Source organism: Acanthopagrus latus, chromosome 22, assembly GCF_904848185.1.
Source record: "Acanthopagrus latus isolate v.2019 chromosome 22, fAcaLat1.1, whole genome shotgun sequence".
NCBI lineage: Eukaryota > Metazoa > Chordata > Actinopteri > Spariformes > Sparidae > Acanthopagrus > Acanthopagrus latus.
Genome location: NC_051060.1, coordinates 4,652,882 through 4,672,066, shown reverse-complemented (window position 1 = coordinate 4,672,066; position 19,185 = coordinate 4,652,882). Strand labels below are relative to the sequence as shown.

The following is a 19,185-nucleotide window of genomic DNA, read 5'->3' as shown; positions in this document are numbered from 1 at the left end:
GCTGTATGTGCCGCACAACATGGAAGATCTGGGTATTTTCATCGCTGGGAAGTCAAACCATTTTGGCTTCGTGCACCACTGAGCAGCTTTCATAGGAATGAATGGGGCTCCATCTCCATGGCTGAGTCCAGGTTTTAATGTAACATCCTTGGTTAAAACAGGGACAAAGCTGATGAAGAAACATGATGGGCGGTGCTTGCTCAGGCCTGGGAGAACCGACCAATAAGGGCAGACTGGGCTTTATGGAAGGGGGGGCTTAAAGAGCATAGAGGTGCTGAGAGAAATAATGTGCTTTTTTGAACATAGTATGAGCATGACCAAAAATGAGCATAATATGTGTTTCTAAGAAGCCATCTTTATTTAATTTAAGACATTTATTGTAAATGGACATCAAATGTAGCCTGTAGCCATTTTATTTTATTTTAATTTCCGTATTAAAGAAACTATACTTTCGATTTGTTATCAGGTATATTCTTTCTTAAAAAGACGTGGTAATTAAGGTCTTTTGACTACATTTGATAAATAATTGTGAGTATATTACTAGTGATTTGTTGTTTGTGTGTGCAGAATATTGTGGCCACGGGCTCAGTCGACTGCAGTGTGTGTGTGTGGGATCTGAGGAACGTCCGGCAGCCTGTCAGTCGGCTGCAGGGCCACACCTACGCCATCCGCCGAGTCAAGGTACACGCACGCACACATGCAGCCTGGTTTCCAAACGCTGTCAAATGTCTCGTTACAACACTTTGTTCTCAGAACTTAGGGCAGAATTAGTGTGTGTGAGGCCGTGCCTGACAGCATCAAAACACCCACTTAAATGGACCTAATAAGACCGCACGCATGCACACACACACACACACACACAAAAGAAGTATGTGCGTATATGAGGAAAGACAGCTGCAGAGGAGTCCCCAAACACATCCCACTTACTCAGATTAGACACATGCCACGTCACACACACACACACACAGACGTCATGGATACGCAAATACAGACGCATGCACACACATGCACAGGCATACACACACACTGTGACACACAAACTCTCACCTGAGTTCACCCAATCAGGGAACTGTCTTACTCAAGCCGTGATTTTCAGGACCGGTGTCACCGATCGATCGATGAAACTCATTCTAGAACTGCGTGTGTGTGTGTGTGTGTGCGCGCGCTTTGTCAGTGTTTGCAAATCTGTCGGCTTGTATCGACGTACTGGAGCGAGCAGAGAGGAGGTGAAGAGATTCTTGATCAGCAGAAGAAAAAAAGCTAAAAATAAACCGAGAGATAAAAGTCGATAAAAGTCTTTTGTTAAACTGTAAAATATCTTCCCACCGAGCAAAGACATATCCAGAAGACCTCTTTTCGCAAGCCGATGCGAAAAAGACATTTGGAGTTTCAGTATTCAGCGTCTTTTTTTGACATCTGTTCAGTGTTTGCTATCGATGTCCAAGTGACACCCTTACACGATTCAAGTCAAGATTTTCACACTGTTAAAAAGACATCTTTACAACTTGAGTCACAGAGGTCTAAAGAAATTATTGTGGCTCAAAATGTCAGGTAATGATAATAAGAATGACAAGAATAAGAAGAATGATAATACATTTTATTTATATAGCACTTTTCACGAGACGCAAGACACTCGTGAACATAAAAGCGATAGACTAGAGAAAAATATCATGAAAGCAACACGCTACAAGCAAATCGAAAAACAGACATCATGCAACAGTTCAGCTTTGGAACATTAGCCTGCCCTGTTGAAGGCTGGGTGACCAAACATGGTATTTAGTGAAGCTGTGACTTTCGCTACATGCTGCTAAACTACACATTTTTTTGTTGAGAGTGTTTTTGAGACATGTTGATTCAACTGGAGGAGTGTTTTGCTCTGTTAGATGTTTTGTTTCACCGAGAGTCGTCAATATTTCATTCACCTCCTATTTATGTCAGTATGTGTGTAACACCCTTTCATGAAGGGAAGATTAATAGTAGGACTGTTGGATTACTTTTAGCTCGGTGTATTTAAATATTTGCGCACCGGAAAGATCTGCCAAGATGATTTTTCAACTGTAAACTTTCCCATTTAGATACGTGTCTGGATCACAAGAAAATGAACAAATTAAAAAAAAACGGACTGTTCATGACTTTATGTTAAAAACCTTTCAAATATCAATGCCAGTATTGGTTTTAAAGCTCCAGAATCAGATCAAAGTCATTCTGCAGACCGAACACAGTTGCGTTTTTTTCCATTAATAAAATCAAAATACATGTTAAAAGTGAACAAATTTAAGCCAGACAGAGATGAACTCAGCACTCCGAGCTAAAATAAAAATGAAAAAAATGAAACTTAAGTCGGTTGAATATTCTCGGAGAGAATGATTAACGGAACAATGCAGTTATTCTCCTTGATTGAATTGTGCTTCGTCACCGCAGCTGCTCAGAGTCTTGTGATGTTTGTTGTTTCTGCGTTGGTAACAAACGACTTCTGCTGATGATACCAATAAAGCTGAAAATATGGTTGATAGACAGAAAGTAAGAGAGATGGCAGAGAGAGAGAGAGAGAGAGAGAGAAAGGGAGGTGTTAAACGAGGCGCGGAGAGAATCTGTCCGATAAGAAACGGTGACACCGTCGGAAGCAGGGAGGGGGAACAAATGAACGAATAAATTAATTTAAGAGTGCTTAGCCGACAGTCAGTGAAATTACTCTCTCCGCGGACTCTACTCGTCTCTCTGTGTCGGCACAATCCTGGAACTGCTGAGCAGAAAAACTCTGCTCAGCCCGCCTGAAGACATTTTTCACTCAGATGGAAAAAATGTGTCGTTTTTTTTTTGTTTTTTTTGAAAAGTCCACACCTTTTTACAAGACGAGGGAAAACCTCCAGCTGCAGCTCTGAAAATGACTTCAGTACAACATAAAAAAAAAAACGCTCCGAACACATGAAAGTGTTACCCAGGAGTCCCCCCGAGGAGCCCAGACGTTTTTTTTCTCACCACAACAAACTGTAAATAGCACAGCAGGTCTTCTGCTTTGTAATTTGTATATTGAACGTTTCGCTAGTTTCTTCTTCAGAGGTTCAAGGCATATTTCTTTTTTTTTTCTTTTTAACTGTCAACATGAGGGAATCGAACACTGAAACTTCTTTGCGCCACCAAATGTCAGTCAGAAATATGAGATAGCTGGAAATGTAACTTTTTTGAGTGATATTCATGATAGTTTTGTGCAAATCAGAATGCCAAGTACGTTTTCTTCTAAACACCAGCTGGCGTGGCAGTTTCCATCTGACACTTCTGTTTAGATACATGGCCATTAGCTGCAGAATAAGGCTGGTTAGCAGCGGCGGACTTGGGGTGTTGGCAAAAAGTCCATCAGTTCAGGTTAGCTTAGCATAAACATGATTAACATTTTCTAGCGAACAACTGATACTGTAATTTTTCATAGATATGTTCTTCCCAGGGGCGGCTGTAGCTCAGCGGGTAGAGCAGGTCAACTAGTGATCGAAAGGTCGCTAGTTCAAATCCCGGCTCAGGGCAAGGCTGAGCTGCATGTCGAAGTGTCTTTGAGCAAGATACTGAACCCCACATTGCTCATTAGTGAGGGCCCTGCGATGAGCTGGCGACTTGTCCAGGGAGTGCCCTGCCCTCGCCCTGAGACAAGGCTGGGATTGGCTCCAGCAGCAACACCCCGTGACCCCATGGAAAGGGATAAGCGGTTACGGACAATGACATGACATGACATGTTCTTCCCATTATTCGACGCCACAGTGCAGGAAGAGCAACAGGTGCGCCGAGGCATAAAAGTCGTGGTGTTAATTCTTGTTTAAAATCTGATCTTCTCGCTTGTTCTTCCTGCAGTTTTCTCCGTTCAGCAAGACCTTGTTGGCGTCCTGCTCGTACGACTTCACTGTCAGGTAAGATCAACTCTGCTTTCATTACTTCCTTCTTCTTTGTATATTTTCATCCTTATCATGAAGCTCTATGTACATTTTTACAAGTTATAAGTTTTCACTGGCTCGCTCGCGGCTGTGTTTCGGTGCGAAACACCAGAAGCGAAGGGGCCGACGTGTCGCGCTCCAGCCGACACTTTGAAGTTTGCGTGTAGCTCATTTCCCATTAATGAGCCGTGGAAAATGAAGGAGCTTTTACAGGTTTAAGTTTAATAGAGTTTGCACAAAGTAATTTATAGTGAACATTAGAGGGAGACACCCCGCGGAGCTTATTGAAGAAGAAAATCAAGATCACACACATGAAAAAAAAAAAAAAATCCTAATATTGATGTTACTCGACAGAACTTCATTTTTCTTGATAGTTTCAAAGGCAGTGCTGCTTGTATTACCTCCCTCTTAGCTTCGTGTGTTATATTAAAATCTTAATTAAATCAGCGTTACACAAGGAAAGGATTAAAGGACAGTTCTCATGCTTTTGCATGTTTTACGCGTTTAAATTCAAAACATTTGACATTTTGGGGTCAAAATACAGTAGCGATGGATGTGGTCGCATTTCTGCTTACGCTCCTTTTCTTTCAATTACCAGCCAAAATGGATGGATGGTGTCATCCTAGAAGCAGAAGATGAGCGAGGACATTGTGATAATGTGTGATAAAGTTAAGTGGTGTGTGAGATGGAGAGAAATATGGAGATGAGACGAGCCGCAGAGGCTCAGTTAATAAAATCTGCAATATCAGGCACGAATGCCTCTGCGTGTGTCCTTGGAGAACATGACACTTCATAGTCTTTCTCGCTCTCTTTCTCTGTTGTAGTGATAGCGCTCACGAGTTACAGCAGTCCGGGATTTAACATACCGTCAGTTCTGTTTTATAAAGCTCCTGATGAATCTATTATGACCCGTCTGGACGTCTGTCGACGACGGACGAATACGCACGGGTCATTCCACACCAAGTCGCCCAGAATTCAGAACTTTTCCAAGTTCATGTCATGGATTTTCTCAAAGAAATTCATGTAAAAAACTGTTTATATCATTCATGGGACATTGCAAATACTCAATTACAAAGTAGTTTGGCCCTTGGCGCTAAATGTAATCATTCTGTGACTCTTTGTATGTGTATTCTCAGCCTCACCAACGTCTTCTTTTGCACTGGATTGGGTTGAAATTGATCCTGAGAGAGACACTAAAGATACTTTACAACATTTAGTCATTTAAAGGTGCCATATGTATGAATTTTTATATATATATATATTTTTATATAGCAAGTTACTTGTGATATACTCCCCCTGTTTGTTTTGAACCCAACAGGTGGCCAATTCTTACATATTACACCTTTAAATTTCCTATATTTCCACTAGTTTAATCTTACTTTAAACCATATTTTGTAGTGTAGTGTTAATATACTCCTATCACATCCATACATCATATCTATGATTATTTGATTACTCATTAAAAGGTAATCATTTAAACTATTCAAATATTTGGCAATAGATCATCATTAAAATAAAAAACACTCAACACTCGTTACAGATGTGGATTTGCTGCTTTTCGCTGCTTTGTGATGTGAGTGTTTGGGGGTTTTCTTGGTGGGTGATATTGATCTGTCAGGATAATCATTATTGCTGCCCTTCTCAATCCAATCGCCAGAAAAATTGTTAGCTAAGTATGTGTCTGCAAAACCACAGATGAGTTCAAACTGACGTTTTGTTATTTTTGTTTAGGTTGAATTTCCTATTTCTTTCTTGTTGCAACCCTGTGCTTATGCTGCAGATATAGATAGGAAAACATCATGGTTTGGCTTAAAATACCTGTTTCAGTCACCACGATGAAGATGGTCCAACTTCCTTTGAAAAATGGCCAGTTTTGTTGCTACAAAAATGTCTGGAAATGGCCTCAGCACTCTTTAAAGATATTGACTGATGTGGCTCGAATTGCGGTCGCCCGTTTGGCAGCCTTGTTGGCTGTAATAACAACATCATCTTACCCTCCACCTCCTGATGTGAAAGGTGGCTGATAAGCATCTAATGTGAAGGTGATATGACACGTGTGGTACAAATGATAACCCTGGTTGTATCTGTGGTTAACAGGAACATTAACTGGCAACATTATATCCTGGAGACAAGGTTGCGAGTAAAACAAGCTGCTCATTGGTTGACATGAATATACAGTGTGTGACATCACAACCAAATTTGTCACCCAGAGGTATTAGAGGGGTGAATACTAAAAACATTATGTCATATTCTTGTCATGCCTCAACAAATCTCCCAATTCTTAAACTCTGAAGCAAAATCAGATGTATCTAAATTATTGAATACAATGTCTGCTGTAGCTGTCACGACTTAAATGAAGATGGAGGGATGTTTGGTGGAGGCGTGATGCTGATATAAATGTCAGATGTTAGTCATGTGAGACTATGGATAGAGAGAGCGAGTGGAATGCTAAAGAGAAAGCAGGAAGGCTGAAAGATAAATGTGGTGAGAGCTGGCTGTGTGCCAAACCTTGTGCTTTATTGATCCGTGCTTTCACTGGCTCAAATACTCTATGCTGAGTACTGATTTCATTAGAGGATGCCCTGACGCACGCACACACACACACTTGCATACACACACACACACAACTCATGACAGTACATTTTTTAATACTTTAGTTTCGCCAGGGTGATTTGCTGAATACAAAATCTACCCCCCTCACATTCAAACCTGCTACCTGTCAGTTACTGAAGCGTCTCCAGCCAGAGGCGGCGGATTAACACCCCGCGTTGACGTTTCTAATTAGGCAGCCATCTCAAATAGCCGTAGTAATTATTACAGCAGCAAAGCAGGCGGTCAGGTCGGGGATAGATAGACATTTTGTAAATATTTTCCTTGAGACCTCTGCCTGAATATGTTTCTACTCACTGTAAAAAGTCATTACAGAATTTAGTGGAATCAGCTTATCTTTTCTACTTAACATACACAAGTTTGATTTATTTCAGATTGACTAAACTTAAAGTTTATAGATTTTTTATTTTCAGACAGCCTCTGAACGTATAAACATGATTTCTTTAATGGAATGTACAGAGTTCAGTCAAATATGTTTCTAAAGAAGCGTGATCATTTTATTGGCAGACCTCCCAGCATGCATTGTTTGAGAGGTAACACTCTCCTGAGACCCTTCTATTTTTATGGTTGGAAGAAAACACGTTTTGGACTTTTTGAACTTGCTGATTGTCTGTGAAACATTTTGAGAAAAGTCATGTTTTGTTTTTTGTTTTTTTGCTAACATGCTAACCATGGTAAAGGTTAGAACTGAATTCACTCTTTACTTTATCAAACTTTTTCATCTACTGTTAACTTTGAATTTAGTTTCAGAAAAAAATAACTCTTTAAAGAAGGTTTTAAACAAAGTATTCAACCTAAATTGAGTTAACTCACTGAACTGTACTTTACTGTACTATTATCTGTCTTAAAACGTAAAATCCCAAACCCAAAAGGTAAAGTGAACCTCACAGAATGGTGCCCCATTCCTATTTTGACCATTTTGGTCCATTGCAGCCTTTATCACTCCAAAACTTACCACATGATGTCCGTGAGAGTTCAGAGCTTAAAGGAGCAGTTGTACAAATGTAAATCCAGTCATTATCTCCTCCCTCCAATACGATGGAAAGTTGGGGGAAAGTTTTGTAGTCCACAAAATCATTTCAGTTGGTGTTGCATGCTAAAGCTTTTAGCTTGGAAGCTACAGTGTAGATTTCAGCTTGTAAAAGGGGGTGTAAATAAAATATTTTCAAATCAGTTTGTGATCTCAGGGTTTTCACTGTATGAGCTGCGTGGAGCCATTTTATGTCTTTTCTTTTCTTCTTTTAGCGGCTTCGGTTATTTAGGAGAATGCGGCAATGCTGTTTTGATGTGAAGCTTCAAAAATGTTGTGTGAACGGCAAAACTTCACCCAAAAATACAGATTCAGTCATAATCTCCTCACCTCCACGCTGAAAGAAAGACAGGTTAACTGTTCTTGTGAAGCCTTCAGGGGGCCTTAGACCCTGCCTGCCTGGAGGAAACTCACATCTTTTGCTCTCCTAACAGACTTTCTGCTCTCTTCCGCTTTCCCCTATGAGTGTGACATTATTAGGTACATTTTTTTTAAAGAATGAATGCACCACCAGAGCAGTGGAACACATTTAACAGCAGTCTTCACCGGCTGAGAAGCAGTCTCTGAATACATTTATATCACATCATTAAGTTTTCCTGACGTGATATATTTTCAGTGGCCAACACAACCTTTGTCCTTGGCAACAAACTTTTTTTCATAAACAAAAAAAAACTGTGTGCCAACACGCTGGCTCACAACAACTTTCTAAGGCCTGAGAGAACACAGACACCAAACTGCCCTGAGGCTGAATGTTAATGATGTGAAACCAGAACAACTTAAGTTTCCCCTCGACGACTTATTCTCAGTGATTTCATCAAAACATCACCATCACGTCAGTACAGAGGACCTTCTTTTTTCCCTAGCAGTATCTTTAATTTAATCTCACGCTCTGTCTTCTCCTTTATTAGTCTGCCTACTGTCCATCCTCTGAGATAATCCTTAATCCATTCATTACTGCTGTGATAACACGGATTCAGTGGGTTTACTTCATCTGATGTTATCTTATTAACATACAGTGTATGGGACAGAGGCCCGGGCTACAAATTATCCTGCAGTTTTTCATGCGTTTGAGTGTGTGTGTGTGTGTGTGTGTGTGTGTGTGTGTGTGTGTGTGTGTGTGTGTGTGTGTGTGTGTGTGTGTGTGTGCATGCATGCTTTCCTGCGTAGCAACAACAATCAACTGTTAAACAATCCAAAGTGTCAAGGGCATTCCGGGAGTTGACCCAGAAGCTGTCCATGGCATGAATCCATAGCAGGAAACTGGGAAAAACAAATGAAGAACGTGATGACGAAGGTACAGCACCTCAAAGTCATCCACGTTTTCACCGTTCGCTGTGCAGCTTGTTTGCTGCTTCTCAACTTGTTTGGTGACGTGATAGATCAACCGGATGAAGGTCCAGTACTACCTGAAATGATGCATATCGCCCTCTACTGTGGTGGAGTTCGACATCTATCAATAAATCGATTCTCCCCTGGTGCTTGGGCACTGGGACAGTGGCAGTTGTCCAGTTAAGTGGCCTAATCGAATTCTGACTGTAGCTTGACTTACGTGTGCATGGATACTGACTGTGTGTGTTCATGTATGTGTCAACACTCGGCACATCGATCGTGACTGACGGCAGGAGGCTCTTCTCACGTCGTTAACACGAGTCTCGTCTCTTCAGATCGTTCGCCGTTCGTTCGGTTGTTACATTCTTTAGTTACACAATGAAAGCTAAATAAAACTTTTGGAGGTTGACAACTTGCGGTACTTGCTGTAGTGCAGGCAGGCATGCTAAACAACCCTTGTAAAACCCACATTTAAGTAAAGCGGGCACAAAATCTTTTCCAGCAGGTTGGAATGTGTCATTTCTCTTATTGGCAACAAAAACAGCCCTTCATGTTCTGACATTCATAACAATATTTACACAACGGTGCAGTAGTGGACACTTTTTTACTTTTTTAGAGGAAGGAATTTGCCTTGGTGTCGGTGCACAATAAATGAAGGCTAATTATTTTAACAGTCTGGAACATACATACAGAATGCAAAAATTACTATAATATAAGGTAATACTACTACCGTTTTTTGCAAACCTCTTTCATCATGGGAGGTTGATGAAGGATCTCAGTCATCCCGGTCATGGTAATTCAAAGTGCTGTATCAAGGGAAACTGGACTTGTTTCACCTCTCATCCAAGAGGCTTCTTCAGTTCTAACTAACTGGATGGAAGCTGCAGGCTTGTGCACTCTGTGATTCTTATCCCATTATTCCATTATTTGGTTGGGCTGTATGCAGCCCGCTTAACCACAACAGCTTGTTCCAGATTTGGTTTTCGACGCTGTTGATACGATGCTCCTGGAGCAACATGGTCATGTCAGATACACAGTTGTTTTACAAGTTCCACGTGTACAAATGTAGCCGTGGATCATCACGTATTAGAAATCTTAAATCTGAGTGCTGGCACATCCACCTGTCAGTGTGTTCAGCACTCGGCCCGCTCACACACACACCTGCTTATACAGGCCTTCCTGTGTGTTTAAACACTGGTTGCAACACGTACAAACACTGATCTAATCCACCTGCACACATGAAGAAAGAAGGCATGAATACGCACACAGCACACTCATACGCAAATACATCTGAGCACACACTCCTCTATGTCCCCATATGAATGTACACACAGAGTATTAATCCTTTTTCATACCTTGTTTCCGCTCACCACCCACTGCTTCTCTCCTCTCTGTTTATTTAGTTGTGACGCCTCCATCTGTCGTGTTGAAGTCGAGGATCACATCATCAGCAGTTCCTCTGATTCATTAATGTCATTTAGATTTTGATTTATCAATGATCATCGACCCAATCTGATCTTTTACGTTACGGGGCAGTGAGCTGCATTTTTCAAAGGAAACTCAAATGTAATGAGCTGGTAAATGTCATGAGCAGCGGCACAAAAAGACAATAAAACAAAGTCAGTTCCTGCCACGAAGTGAGATACAAGCGCACACTGCCGAGGCTGCACAATATAGTACTAGTATTTAAATATTTTCTAAAAAGTTGGGACCAGCACTCAAGACTGAGATATCGCAACTATATTATCGATTTCCATTGAATTTTCTGTGCATTTGTTAATTTGTTAATTGCTAATCTCAATCATTTCGGTAAGGTTGCCCAGTACTCTGATTTGTGACCAAATACCTGCAAAGCTAATGACATTAGCATACGTTTACTGCTAAGTAGCACACTAAATTAAGGCAGTGACAATGGTGGAAATTACCCCTGGTTAGCATCAGCATGTTGGCTTTTTTCACGTTTTTGTTGCAGAACTTAAGTGTAGGCAGCGGTGTGACTAGATATATACTGCATGCTTTGGTAACAGCAGATTGGCTGCACAGACGCTAAAAACATTATTACATCACGTTATTTCTGACTGAATATCATTAATTTTCCACCTGCATCGCTTCAATTTTCATGCCGTTCTGTTAAATAATGCAACTAATTTGTCAGTTTGTGTTTATTTAAGTGTTCTTAGATGTCAAAATTTAAACAACCTATGTTTTACTTACCTAAAAACAAATATCTGTATCAGTGTGATGGTGGGTACAGGTACCAGCATGTCGTACAGATTGCTTTTACATCTACCTAAGATCTGAACACAATGCGAGCAGGACTACCTCCACATGCTCTGATGGCGGTTCTGATCACATTCTGGTCACGATGCATTCACACCTGCGTTAAAATGCGTTTTTCCTGCGGTAGCATTGTAATACCAGGTATAAATGGGGTACCAGTCAATCTTTTCTGCCACTGACATCAGACTGCCCAAAATCTGTTGTAAGACATTGTAAAATAAAAACAGGATTCAGTCATTTGCAAATGAACTGTGTTTACTGACCCCTGACCCCTTGTAGTAATATCATTTATACAATCATGTGTTTCACAGTGCTTAACATCAGCCCATCTTTGATCGCGAACGACTGAGCCTTTTCGAGGATTCAGTCTTTTGTTGCAAGTTGATGAGAGTGCTGTTTTCAAATGAGTATGTCTCAAAAATGATCTGCAAAATATATATTTATTCACGTTCAACACAGCGTCCCAATTACTGTAAGTTTTTCTGCAGACAGAGGCAGCAGACTGGACTCGATTCATTTTCAGACGTTAACTCTAACTCTGCTTTCTTATTAATTTGTGTTTTGTCATACCTGCTTGTGATGGCAGAGCAACATTTTTTCCAGCCTCGACTCTTTAAGAATAAACACTTGGGTGTCTCTTGCTTTTAGGACGCTTGTCAAATGATTAAAGAAATGTCTATTTCTATAGCACCATTAAACGCAGAGTTTCAAAAGGGTACACACATAAGGATTTTATAAATCTTGAGAGATTTTTTATCTGTAGAGCCCCCACACATGAAGATTAAAACATCAGCTTTGATCGTACTGTGTGTGTTGTGCTCCGATATTCTCAGCACAGGACACCACACACATAAAGATTATCTGTCTCACGGCCGATCTAGGATCTAGTCCTCCGAGCCAAAAATATCGCGTGATCAAACGTGATCTACAGTAACCAATGGCAACAACCCCAGCGTCACCGGGCTCCTCATAAACGGAAAAGAGCATAGACTGTATATAAAAAAAGAGTAAATGACCGTTTTAAAACATGGAAGACATAGAAGAGGGAATGTAAGCTTTTCTGACGACACACAATACTTGCATTAACCACCAGTATGACGGTTAACGGTAGTGCATAATGGTTAATGTTAGCGCCGACGCTAAACCCATTAAAAACATAAAATGGCTAATTCAAACACCCCCCATAGGAAAAGTTAGATCTCACCTCTGTTTTTATATTATTTTTGTCATAAATATTGAACAACTTTAACGTTAACGATTGTCGGCCGCGACCTGTTTCCGAGCAAATTATCAGGACAGGTACAATCGTGTAGGATAATCTTATAAGACAGAAGATAATCTTCTGTGGTCGGGAAGGGGTAAAATCGGAGCAATATCAGCCCGATTATCGTCATGTCAGTTTGAGTAATTACAAGTCTATGGAGTAAAAGCAATAAAATGCAAAAAAGCAATGCAAATGAAGAGATAAATGAAAGAATAAAATCAGTGAAAAGCGAAAAGAGGACGACATCACATCAGAGGAATTAAGAACCGAGAAAAAGATTAAGAGCAGTAAAAAGAATAAATGATAATAAAAAGAAATTCAGCAATTAACAAATACATTGCAATAAAGGGAGGTAAGAAAAAGAAGTTTAAGAAGTTATTTTCTTATCATCTCTGTTCATACTCACTCCAAAGAAGTCAGAGTTAGTATTTGGTATAAAACTGAGACTCATGGGTGACGTGGTGTTTTTTTTTTTTAACAGCGGGTCAAACGTGTCATGTTTGCTTGAGATAACATATTCACTGCTTCACAACGCTCGGTGTGTTTGTGTGACCCTTCACGTTAATTTCCTGTTTGGATTAAAAAGCGTCAATGATACGGAATCACTCTCTTTTACATGTCAGTCTTTGTTTTCAGTCACTTCTGTCTTGTTCTAAATGTTTTCTGGCTTTCTTTTGTGTCCTCGTATCCACTCATGCGCCCCCCCACACCTGTCTTTTTCTCTCAGTCCGCTGTGACTTAATGAGTTTCATAGTAATAGTGAGACACACACACACACACACACACACACACTCACACAAAGCCGACAGGTGAATGGAGGCCTCCACAGAATGAAGCACAATAGAAGCTAAATAATTACCTACCATGGAAACTCCGGACAAAAGACGGCGCAAGCCTCATTTATACAACTAACATGGTGTATTTGTCTAACTGGGACAGTCATCTGGTTTAATGCACACACACTCATCCACACACTCACACATGGACGTCATCCAAACCTGTAATCACATCAGTCTGACGCCTGCTTTTGTTGAATCGGAGTCAGGAGACAGACTTTCTCTTCCTCACAGGTGTTTTTTTGAAATTCAGCCACCAAAACACATTTCAATTTGATTTCCTATGAATCGACTGACAATTTTCTCTAATAATGATCCATTGCTTTGTACTTACATTTTCCTGTATAATATTGAGGTGAGGGTGATACAGTGATATTTAACTGAGAGGCTGGAACCTTTGGATGTTTTCCATAGTTGCTTAAGAAATGATTCAACCCATTCATGATATTGTTGCATACAGTTACAAACTGATAGAGAGGCAGAGATTGTGTTTTCTGGCTCTGATCTGAATCTTTTTATACTAAGCAAAGGTGGGAAGTAAGCTGATGAAGTATGAATACTTAGTAAATGTACTAAAGTAGATGTTTCAGGTATCTGTATTTTACTACTTGAATGTTTATTTCTCTGACAACTTTCTACTTCTCCCTTCATTTGAATCCAAATATCAGAACTTTCTCCTCCTCACATTTTTCAACAGGCTCGTTACATTAGTTTGATGAATTTGAGGTGAATTAGGGATTATTTTTAATTGGCGTCATTGCACGCCACCTTCCTAACATCACAAGACCGATTACGACCTATCAGTGCACATCACATGTGGCAGGCGTAGCGAGACGAAACAAAGACTATTGTCTATGCTTTACCAACCCAGAGTGTGGCTATTTCATGTCCTGGGAATAAGACTCAACAATCTCTATGTGGTGTGTTTAGGATCCTACCACAAACCCTACTGAATCTACCTTTAAAGCTGCAATATGTAAGAATTGTTATGTAAGTCCAGGCATACACAAGTCAGCTAATAGGAGCATTAGGCTGACTGAGCTAACTAGCTAAAGGCAACTGTAGTCAGCAGCAGTTAGCGGTTACACTTGTGATGTGCTCCCCTTAATTGTTTTGACCATAAACTTAATCTGTGGCTAATTCTTGCAGACTTTAAACAACATGACCATACTGCCCCCAGGTTTATATAGGCGACCAAGGGAGACATAGAAGGTCTAATTTTTCACATCACATTACGATGTGCTCACCTATGGCAATACAAAAGTGATTATTACTTGTAAATCGCTACAAAACTGATACATAGTGCCCCTGTAAGTATAATAGTTTTTGACTTATACAGAACTCGACACAATATTTAGCGTAGGTCAAGTGTTACGGAAACTTGATGTATTATATTTAACAAATTAAATGAAATAATTCAGTGTGACTTTTGTGTTTGAATCAGGTCTCCTCTCCTGAACATGTGACTTTCAGGTGTCCTGTGTTTGACCCATCTACCCCACCAACTTCCTCCCTACATAGTCTATTCTACATAGTCTACATAGGGTATTTGTACCGCATCAAGTCACTTCCTCCTTCACTCCGGTCATATTCACTGCAGCCACTAGAGGTCACCCTAACATAAACATGTGTGGTTTTAACCCCCTTATGCAATCAACCGGTGTTGTTTTTTTTTGTGAATGCGGGCGGGCCGTTTCACTCTTATGGGCAATGAAATGCTGCACTGCACACTGTCAGAAAAGAAGGTTACCTTTAGGTGTACACTGTCTTGTCACTGGGGCAGCCGTTGTACCCTTGATATTGGGTACTTATTTGTACTTTTGTGGTTTAAACCTTAAAGAGCCCAGTTTTGTTCCTCTGGTGACCATTTTGTATCTTCATTTAACTGACCCCTTATTGTTGTAAATGAGAGCAGCACCACAGCACCAGCAACTATCCGTTTAAAATAAGGACATCTCTACTAATGGATTAATAACCAATCAGTTCAGTTCTACCCTGACCCACTGTTCTGTACATCAGCGGCTCCGAACATGGGAGTATTTAGGGTGAATTCTGCTTCTTCATCTCCTGATTGAACCTCCGCAGCTGCATCTTATTCACAGCGCTGAGATGCGAACTGCAGTCGGCAGTAAATCACCGCCGCTGCTCATTTTACAAAGCTAATCAAGGCTACAGTGGCTCTTAGCTGCTGGATTATTACTCTGGCTCTTAATGCACTGGATGGGAGCGCTGTGACAGAAATGCATTCATTTTAGCTGATTTTTTTTTTTTTTCTATTTCCGTTGCACTTCATTACACTGCAGACGTATCGCTCTGCACTGCGGGTGATGAATGCATTCGGGTTTGACTTCCTGCATATATTTGTGAATGAGTGAGCACATAAACCCTGTTCACTGTTGTTGTTATACATTTACTGTTTTCTCCATATTTATATGTTTTTTGTAGTCGCATTGTGTCTACTCTGCTATCTCCGTGAGGCTTTAGAAATTATTACGCTGCTGAGAAGGCAAAACAAACACTGTTTAAAAACAGGAGAGACGTTTTAACACCATTTGGGCAAGAAATCTAAAGTTCATCCTGAGGGCGACACCGGAGGAAAAGACCATGTTCATGAATGTTCAGCTGCAGCTTTTCAGGTGAGCCAACGTTCATTGGATTAAAGGGACAATTCACCCATCAAATCAAAGATACATATTTTCCCTCTCACCTGTAGTTCTATTCATCCACCTGTTGTTTTGGTGTGAGTTGCCAAGTTTTGAAGATAACAGCCGCAGAGACGCCTGCCTTCGCTCTAATATGATGGAACCATGTTGCACTTTGCAAACGCGAATCTCAAAAGCAGCCTGTCTTTCCAGAAATCATGACCCGGTTGCTAATGATAATCCACAGAGCTTGTTAGCTTGTAGTTACCTTCACCAGCCCGGTCTCATTCCCACCTTGTCAAATATCGTATGATATGCCTGCACGACAGCTCAGCATGGGTTTACTTTTCAAAATAAAATCACGCACATACTATCGTGCTCTTCCATGATGTGAAATATGTCATGAATGACAGCAAATATCACATTTTTGATATTTGATAATGTCTTATATTGGCCCAAGCCTAGTTGAAGGTGCTGCTAATCAAAATGCCAGTAAGTGATTCTTGAGTTTTCTTTTGACACATATGCTAGTTCCAAGTTCATGAATAAACAAATGATTTTCTAAGATGATTACTTAAAAAGAAGCAGGATTCTACAAATGATTTTGTTGGATAGATTTGTGTCGTGGATTTTGTCGTCAGAAAATTGAAAATATACCTGTCAATCACCTGATCAAATTCAACAGATGAAACTGGCTGCACCTGCTGACGAATCCTGTTACCTTTTTGCATCGTTCCTCTCCTCATATGCAACGTCTCGATCCCCCCACGAGGATAAACGACGTGTCAGTCATTTCAGCGCGCTGATGGATTTCGCCGCACTGAAGCCGAACTTCTCTCAGCCAACATCTTGATTTCTCCTCCAACTTTCTGTTTGTTTCTCCAACTGTTTGAGTTATCAATCAGTGCCACAGTCAAGAAAGGAACCCCATTAAGAGGAACGTAGACCCATCTGCACTGCAGTATTTTAGAACACACACACTCACACACACAAGTACAGATGTAAATGTATAAACAGGGAACGTGAGTGTTAGGAGTGATTTACACTAACAGGTCACTCAATATATAATATCTCTCAATGCATGACTCTCCCCAGATGGCCATTGCTCATTGTGTGTGTGTGTGTGTGTGTGTTCCAGTATTAATACAGGCCTAATGGAGCCCAATGGGAGCTGCAGTGTTCCCTCTGAAAATGATTTAATTACATTTGCAAAGTGGATGAGTCTGGAGGGAGTGTTTGCTGTGTCAGGGCTTTGGCGTGCGCACACACACACACACACACGCACACACACACACACACACACACACACACACACACACACACACACACACACACACACACACACACACACACACACACACACACACACACACACACACACACACACACGCCACTCTGTCAAGACCAGGAAGAGAAACAGTCTTTCAATTAGTCTGATTGGCCGCTGCTGCCCGAAGTCTGGAGGCAGTGTTTTATTGGCTCGCTCTTTCTTTCCACTTCTCCTCTCTCTCTCTCTCTCTATCTCTCACTCTCTTCTGTTGCTCTTCCTTTTCTTTGACTTCTTGCTCATCTTTTTTTCATAGTCTAAATTCTCTAGATTGCTGCCTCTTGTACATCCTCTCCTCGCCACGTATCTTAAATCCTCTCTCTCTCTTAGCATATCTCTCCTTCTCCTCTCATGCATAACTGGACAAGATGATTTCTAATGTCGAGTAATAAAGTGATGTGCTTGTTTTGACAGACACCCACACACACCTGGTTACTTAAATATATATATATATTTTTTACATGAGATTCAATCAGTCAATCAGTCAAGTCAACCTTTATTTACACATGAGAGATCATTGCGTGTTAACCCTCATTTAAGCTGATATCTAGTGAAACAAAACAAAGACAAGTATGGAACTGTATTAAGGAGGCATACTGACAAAAGCAAAGAAGATATGCACGATGATATTCAGTTACATAAAACCCCTAAAATGTGGCAGTTATGCCAGATAATTGAATAGATAAAATAAAATGGTTGGAAGTAACATAAAAGTACAGTACTGTAAAATGTATATGATTAACATAATGTGAATGGTGATAAAGTACAGTTACTTAAAACAATTACAACCAGTGGCTGCGAGGTTTAAAAATCCAATTTCTGAAATGGTTATAAGAATATTGATTGTATTTCTTTGTACTGTATCAGGGGCACTAAAATTAAAAGCACTCTTTCTTTCCAAGTCCGAACTGAAGTCATGGAACATGAATCATGAGCCGGCCAGTAGAACTGGTCTGATAGAGCCCATCTGAGGAGTGCTGCAGTTCTGTCAGATAACGTGGTAGCTTTCCAGGCAAGGCTTTGAATATAAAAAGTCAGCAATGATTAAAGAGAAAAGAGAAAAGATAGTGACATTAATGTGCTCTTTTCACTTAAGTCTGTCTGTTAGATGAAAAGATATCTTGTGTGTAATTTTGCTTGTGGGATATATATAATTTTTTCGTGTTACATCTGTTGTGAGATTGTTCAAGGTGTTGTTTTTTTTCGTCCCTCCTGTTTGTGGAAACATCCAATGGACACATCAGGATCAGATCTGGTCATGAACTCATGCACGTTTCATTAATGAGGCCCTCGCCTGGACCCCAAATTTGACGTTGGACATATGATGTAGTCAAGTGACCGTCAGCTACATTACCATCTTCACTGTATCCCAGCTGCTGTGAGAGCCCAAGCTATGTTTTGTCCTTGACTTGGCTGCTGAGACAAAATGAAAATGCTTTTTCTCCCTTTGGGAGCTGGACATCAGCTGAGCCAGAGGATTTCCTACGTTCCGCAGGCTGCAGTCCATTGACATCGAGGACTCTCTGAATATGTTGTATGTTTTATAAAATCGCTGCAGTGAACACTATCCACTGTGCTGTCACACAGCGCACTGGAGACAGCACAACACCACACACACACACACTTCTCCAGTCAGCTTACCTGATACACCCTCTCAACTAGCACATACCTGGTCTCACACAATGTTGCACTCCATATCCTCATTGTGCGCACATTTCCAGGTTGATTTGGGATTTATGAAAGGACGTTGTGCATTGTTGGGCGTATGCCAGGTTGTATAAATCTTAATATCTTGGTGCATGCTGTTTTTGGCTTTTAGTATGGATCCTACGCAGTGTTTTATCAGAGATAGCCCTGAAAGGAACCTTCCTTCCTTCCTTTTTGGAAACTTTATGTCGTGGTAAAGTAACTGTTTATGAAAGAAAGAGACACTTTTGCTTTAATGTA

The 19,185-nt window shown here is 40.6% G+C and overlaps 1 protein-coding gene across 4 annotated transcripts in view; it reads left to right on the top strand.

The window, feature by feature from the left end:
- The window catches only part of pex7 (peroxisomal biogenesis factor 7), a 53,628-nt gene that overhangs the window by 17,739 nt on the left and 16,704 nt on the right, over positions 1–19,185 (top strand). For 3 of the 4 annotated variants that reach the window (XM_037087414.1, XM_037087415.1, XM_037087416.1), the window contains exons 8-9: positions 568–681; positions 3,841–3,896. In XM_037087414.1, the coding sequence (XP_036943309.1) occupies positions 568–681; positions 3,841–3,896 (170 nt within the window). Of the gene's footprint in view, positions 1–567; positions 682–3,840; positions 3,897–4,518; positions 4,633–19,185 lie in introns of those variants that run through there. The other variant, XM_037087417.1, reaches the window with a different exon arrangement.